This window comes from Oncorhynchus mykiss, chromosome 13 (assembly GCF_013265735.2).
Source record: "Oncorhynchus mykiss isolate Arlee chromosome 13, USDA_OmykA_1.1, whole genome shotgun sequence".
Lineage (NCBI taxonomy): Eukaryota > Metazoa > Chordata > Actinopteri > Salmoniformes > Salmonidae > Oncorhynchus > Oncorhynchus mykiss.
In genome coordinates this window covers 37,580,341-37,587,152 of record NC_048577.1, presented here as the reverse complement: position 1 = coordinate 37,587,152, position 6,812 = coordinate 37,580,341, and the positions used below count along the sequence as shown (strand labels likewise).

The following is a 6,812-nucleotide window of genomic DNA, read 5'->3' as shown; positions in this document are numbered from 1 at the left end:
GGAAAATAAGTATTTGGTCACCTACAAATAAGCAAGATTTCTGGCTCTCACAGACCTGTAACTTCTTTAAGAGGCTCCTCTGTCCTCCACTCGTTACCTGTATTAATGGCACCTGTTTGAACTTATCAGTATAAAAGACCTGTCCACAACCCCATAGAAAATCTTGGAGTTGAAAGTCCGTGTTGCCCAGCAACAGCCCCAAAACATCACTGCTCTCGAGGAGATCTGCATGGAGGAATGGGCCAAAATACCAGCAAGTGTGAAAACCTTGAAGACTTACAGAAAATATTTGACCTTTACATTTATATACCCTTTGTTGGCAATGACATTGAGAAACTTTTGTTATTGACCAAATACTTAATTAGCAAATAAATTCATTAATTTATTTACTTTCTCCTATAGAGCTCCATTTTTATGGAATGGTCTGCCTACCCATGTGAGAGACGCAGACTGTCTCAACCTTTAAGTCTTTATTGAAGACTCATCTCTTCAGTAGGTCCTATGATTGAGTGTAGTCTGGCCCAGGAGTGTGAAGGTGAACGGAAAGGCACTGGCGCAACGAACTGCCCTTGCTGTCTCTGCCTGGCCGGTTCCCCTCTCTCTACTGGGATTATCCCTATTACAGGGGCTGAGTCACTGGGGGGGGGACCACATCAGCAAATAGCCTAAAAGTGTCAGGTCAGTTTACAATCAGTCTTCAGGGTTTTTCTGTTCCTTCCTGGCTCTTACGCAACTAATTCTCAAGTCATGTGCCTTCCTGGAACGGTCCTGATGGAACAGAACATTGGTAGACAGTAGGAAAACAGGTTACTACAGGACAACTTTCTCTTAATGGAGCCGAGTTGTTCTCTTGGCTGTTGAAACAATACTTTCTACTCATCTGTAATCCTACCAACTTTAACCTAGCTCCATCTTGACGATTACAGTAATCAACAATAAACAGAAGACACGCAGTTGACAACATACAAAATAAATGCATGAGGCACAGAGTATCAAAATACGAGCTTTTTAATTTCAGTCACACACCAAAAAAGTTGTATTAGTGTCGGAAGAAAAAGCTGACCGCTCAGATGTTTTTGAACACCGCAAAGGAGTCACTACATCTTCTGTAACGCATATAAGAATGTCCCTTTCAAACATGAACATTTATAACATCCACTTCCATCCCAAATAAAAATAGGATGTACAGTCAAGTAAATTAAAGTTTCTGTAATGCAAATAAATAGGTGCTTTTGTGTACATAACAAAATCCAAAAGAGAAGACCCAGTCTCTTGCATAAGGCATTCCATGTTGAAATTGAGTGGTGAGGAGTTTCAGGTGGTGAGGGTTTTCAGGTGGTGGTGGTAGGAGGGAGTGGGACTTAGTCCATGTGTCGGTGAGTGAGGGGCCAGGTAGGTGTCTTCTCATGCTGCTCGCCTCCTTGTTGGCACCTCCTGGAGGGGACCGCGGTGGCCCCCATATAGTTTGGCTGCCCGCGACTCAAAGGCATTCACCATCTGCTTCACCACCTCGTCAAAGAACAGGGTGGCCAGCTGGGAGTGCAGCGGGGACCTGAACTCGAAGGATATCTGAAGAGAGAAGGGGAGAACATAAGTACACTCAAACACCATAACCATGCTGCTGACCCAAGTCTACATATCCATCTGAGGAGTATTGTTCCCTTTGAGGACAGTGCTCATATCCAAACGAGGGACCACCATCTGTATTCCTGATTTAAATGGCCGGCTGACAGACACACAATGAACTCATTCCATACTATTCATTATTCCTGCCAAAAGGCCTTTCTTAAATGAGGCCGTCCAAAAAGACAGTCCGTCCTCCCATCTCCCAAATCCCTCACCCCATTTCCACTACAGGTAACCTGTCCCAATATCTGGGTCATGAGGTAGAGAGGGAGAGATATCGCTATGACCTCTCTGGCCAGATATATGAAGAGACTAGGAACACTAACAACTGTACTGGATATAAATAAAACCCTAATTGCCTTTACTCAACTACTTCCACCAAAAAAAAGTATATTTATAGGTTGAGAGAAATGCAAGGCCTGGTGTAAAACTAGCCCCCTGGCAGGCAATTTGAGCTCAAGCTCTAAAGTTCATTAGTAATCACTCATGTTCGCGTGAGTAGACCGACGTAACTTTCAGAAATGTTAACACTAAGACGACGTGTACTTCAGTGGGCTATTATCTAACCTCGCTGACTTTTAGTCTCAGGCTGACACCAAATGAAAGTGAACTGTTCTGGTGGACAAAATGGTGGTACTCACGTGGAAGTCGATGTTGCAGGAGTCTGGTTGGTCCTCGGCCGCAGGGGCAAACCTCCATATCGTCTCCAGGTGGCTGAAGAGGGATCCGTCTGTACACACGGCCTGTGTGACAACATGCACACTCATCATTACACACGGCTCTTGTCCAGGACATGGCCGACAAAGCCTCTCTAATCCTTGCTCTATGGACGTAGGAGCACAATGTTAGCAGCTAGGTGATAAAAAACGACTTAGTATTTATCCCCTAGGAGGATCTAATAAATGTATTAGAGACGATTTAACTCATTAATCCAGACCCATAGTACATTTGAATCCCCTCAGGTTAGAGTACTGAAACACCCCTTGACTGTTTCCACATTTTGTTGTGTTACAGCCTGAATTGAAAATGAATTACATTGGGATTGTGTCACTGGCCAACATACAATACCCCATAATGTCAAAGTAGAATTACGTTTTTAGAAATGTGTACAAATGTATAAAAACGTAAAGCTTTAATGTCTTGAGTTAATAAGTATTCAACCCCTTTGTTACAGCAAGCCTAAATAAGTTCAGGAGTAAAACGGTTGCTAAACAAGTCACATAAGTTGCATGGACTCACTGTGTGCCATAATGTTTAAGGGAACCTTTTGGATTGATAAGCAGACATTGAATGTCCCTTTGAGCATGGTTTTGTTATCAATTACATTTGGGATGGCGTATCAATACACCCAGTCACTACAAAGATACAGGTGTCCTTCCTAACTCAGTTGCCAGAGAGGAAGAAAACTGCTCAGGGATTTCACCATGAGTCTAATGGCTGTGATAGGAGAAAACAGACAATGGATCAACAACAGTGTAGTTACTCCACAATATTAACATCATTGACAGAGTAAAAATAAGGAAGCCTGTACAAAATAAAATATTCCAAAACTTGCATCCTGTTTGCAATTAAGGCACTAAAGTAAAACTGCAAAAAGTGGCAAAGAAATCAATTTTATGTCCTGAATACAAAGTGTGTTGGATTTGCCCCAAAACATAACACGTCACTGTACCACTCCATATTTTCAAGCATGGTGGTGGCTGCATTATGTTATGAGTATGCTTGTCATTGGCATGGACTAGTGAGTTTTAGGATAAAAATAAACAGAATAGAGCTAAGCACAGACAAAATCCTAGAGGAAAACCTGGTTCAGTCTGCTTCCCAACAGACACGGGGAAAAAAAGAAAAAAAATCTAAATTCAGCATGACAATAGCATAAAACGCAAGGCCAAAGAAGACAGTGAATATTCCTGAGCATCAAAGTTACAGTTTGACTTAAATAGTCTTGAAAATCTATGGCAAAACTTGGAAATGGCTGTCTAGCAATGATCAACAACCAACTTGACAGAGCTTGAAGAATTAAAAAAAGAATGTGCAAATATTGTACAATCCAGGTGTGCAAAGCGCTTAGATTTACCCAGAAAGACTCACAGCTGTAATCACTGCCAAAAACAATTCTAACATATATATATATATATATTTTAAGTCAACATTTCTGTATTTAATAAATTAGCTAAAATATAATGTTTTCACTTTGTTATTATGGGATATTCTGTGTAGATGGGTAAGAATTATTATTTTTATCCGTTTTGAATTCAGGGTGTAACAAAATGTGGAATAAGTCAAGGGGTATGAATACTTTCTGAAGGCACTCTAAATAGGGCACAATTTCCATACAGGATGTCTACCCTCTCCGTGCTATAAACCATGTTGTACAATGTTATCGGGGCTTACCCTGACTTGGTGGTTTGGGACAACCGTGACCTCCGAGGTGTAACGCTCCACGATGGGAGGGAACCCAATCTCCAGCTGGGCCCGGACATCCCCGTTCTTTCCCTTCACGACCCGGGACTTCTTACACCAAGGGACAAAGTGCTGGTACTGGTCCACACTGGCCACCACACTGTACATCTGCTCTGGAGTGTACCTGGATGGGGAAGGAGAGGGGGATCCATCAAGAAGATGCTCAAAGGACTACCCATGTACACTTCAAAAATACTAAGTCAGGAGTAAACATTGGACTGTGATATAGGAAAGATACAATATGCTCCGGTCTATTTCAAGCCAACCACATGTTAACTGAAGTGTATTGAAGTTGAGAATAGGAAAGTGGGGCTTTTAGAGTCACCTCTGGTCAACAGGGGCTGACAAGACAGAGGGGCAGAGAGGAGTTGTGGGTGTGTGATGAAGTCTCACCCTAGTGTGCGGCTCTCAGAGTACTCCATCCTGCGGGCAGTGATGGAGGCAGCCAGGTTAATGAAGCTGCGGAAGGGTGTGGTTCGGAGGAGGGGGGAGGATAGCGGAAGGGCGGCACGCCATGCTGACAGGACCCCACAGCTGCCCAGGTGTCTGGGAGGAGGAGAAGAGGGAGAAAATGTGTTAATCTTTGGTAAAGCACACTGGTGTTAAAAAAGTAATCACAGAAGGTGACTAAACCGGTTTGATAGTCAATCTTTACAAACTCCAGAATAAAAAAAATAACAGTTTTAAAGTATCATAACAAAGACGATCTAAATGATTGTCCCAGTTTGGTGAAAATAGCCTGGTTGTGTGCTTAAATCCCAGACTTAAAAACAATGAGATCAGATCAAACCCTTTCAAAAAGCTCTATAGCTTCCACTATGTAGTAGGCCTACCTACTGAACTCAGACGAATTTGACGGATAAAGTAAAACACCTGAGGGTTATGAACAGAGCATGTTGACTGCACCTTGTGTAGGAGCCTAGAAGACCTGCCAGAGGGACCTCCTTCCTCTCGCAGTCCTGTGACTCAACATTTCAATACAACATCTCACATTGCTTCAAAAATGAAACACCCAGCTTCTAGCCAAATTGATAGGCTTTCCTACATAATCACCTAGGCCAGTCCTTCCTGAACTTTTTCACCCCATAGCCACGGGAAGATGTTTGCGGTGGTGGCGTAAGCTGCAGATGGCTGTATCGCACCCCTAATACAGGAGTAGTAAAAGGCCTAAATATATTTTAAGGGGGCCCTACTTCCCACGGGTATGCATGCCCCCCTTTCATCATGAGGGAACATTTCCTGCCCCCCACAATTCTAGCCTTCAAATTTGTATTCTAAACATAATACAGAGGAATGATTGATTCTGCTGGTCAGAGTCCGGGAGACAGGTAGGCTGCCTCTTACTGGGGAGAGAAAGACATTTGAGCCTACTGCCTGACATTCAGAGAAACAGACATGTTCTAATTATGTAGCCTAATGTACGCCAATATAGGATAAACCGTTATCAAGCGCGAGATGTGCATCTTGTCACTTCGCAATATAAACTTTCTCCATTTGGATTTTTTTTTCTCCATAATTCTTAACATGTTCAATTGTACTGCACTATTATTTGTTCCAAATTAGCTCAGGATTTTACCAACCTTAATTGTAACCGGACATCTAGCTAACTTCTCTAAATTTTTTTGGTTTTGTTTCTTATTTTGTTAGTTTATCATCTACCTCTCTGCTGCCCACCTGCAAACCCTAGGGGGAGCGTCTCAGATTTAAAACATTATTTTATGTACATTTAATTTTAATTTTATTGCCGTTATAGTCAACCATTGTGAAAAATAAATAAGCTACAGTTGGTGAATGATCAAAATAGCCTACACGTCGCCGGTTTTTGCAAACTTGCTGGAGGATCGCTCACCGGCATTTTTACACTTACCTGATACTTGCTCTGTTGGGATTTCCTCGTACAACTTTTGAAGAGTGTACTTCAGACATCTCAACCAGTGCCCGGAAAAGAAGAGGGGTGGTTTTGATGGCCATGCTTTAGGTTTGTGGGAATGCAAATTCTCAAAAGTTTGAAGAGAAGCGTTCGTTTACTCCCTGCGTAGCCCGGCTTTGTTCAAGGTCTGCTATAAAATCATGTGTCACTCCGGTTGCATAAAATGGACCAATAATGTTTGACCAGGGGCGGGGGGGGGGGGACTCTCAATCCAGTTGCACGAACTCTCAATCCAGTTGTCGACTGCGCGATGAGTTTTCGATATCGCTCATTTGCACTTCACGTCAATGATATCATGTCACCGTGTGGGACTGTGGGTCAATTAACCTTGACGGAGTGGGCGCCCTGAGTCTAGTTTGTGAGGGTCTTCCACTCAGAAGTACGAGATGGGGAGGGGGGACGAGGGCAGGTTGACCTCAGGTCTCCCCACTGGAAGCCCGAGGTAGGGGGAGCAGGGGAATCTATCAAATAGCGCGCCTCTAACTAGCGCGTCACACTAGGAAATGCAACCAAATAAACCACAATTCATTCATAGTACTGTGAATATATAGTTCCACAGACATATTGTTGCATTTTTTTTCTGGTTTGTGTGAAATCTTTAAGAATAATATAAAACCAGTCTGCACACCACCAAGGTGAACTGGTTTAGTCTTGACTCTTGGTTGACAGTGTTGGAGGATGGGAAATGTATTGATGCTCCAGTGCAAATCAACAACAATTTGCTTATATTTGTCTTTGTTATTTCTTTTTGTTATTAGTCTTATTTTTGTATATATTTTTATATTTATATAGT

At 42.5% G+C, this 6,812-nt stretch overlaps 1 protein-coding gene across 1 annotated transcript; it reads right to left on the bottom strand.

Annotated features, from left to right (window-relative positions):
* Positions 1-990: 990 nt before the first annotated feature.
* Positions 991-6,405, bottom strand: LOC110486266 (coenzyme Q-binding protein COQ10 homolog, mitochondrial-like). The gene is made up of 5 exons (XM_036940966.1): positions 5,957-6,405; positions 4,483-4,635; positions 4,021-4,213; positions 2,268-2,369; positions 991-1,569 (listed from the first exon to the last, which is right to left on the bottom strand). The coding sequence occupies exons 1-5, from the start codon at positions 6,058-6,060 to the stop codon at positions 1,405-1,407; spliced, it is 717 nt and encodes a 238-aa protein (XP_036796861.1). The 5' UTR covers positions 6,061-6,405; the 3' UTR covers positions 991-1,404.
* Positions 6,406-6,812: the final 407 nt, after the last annotated feature.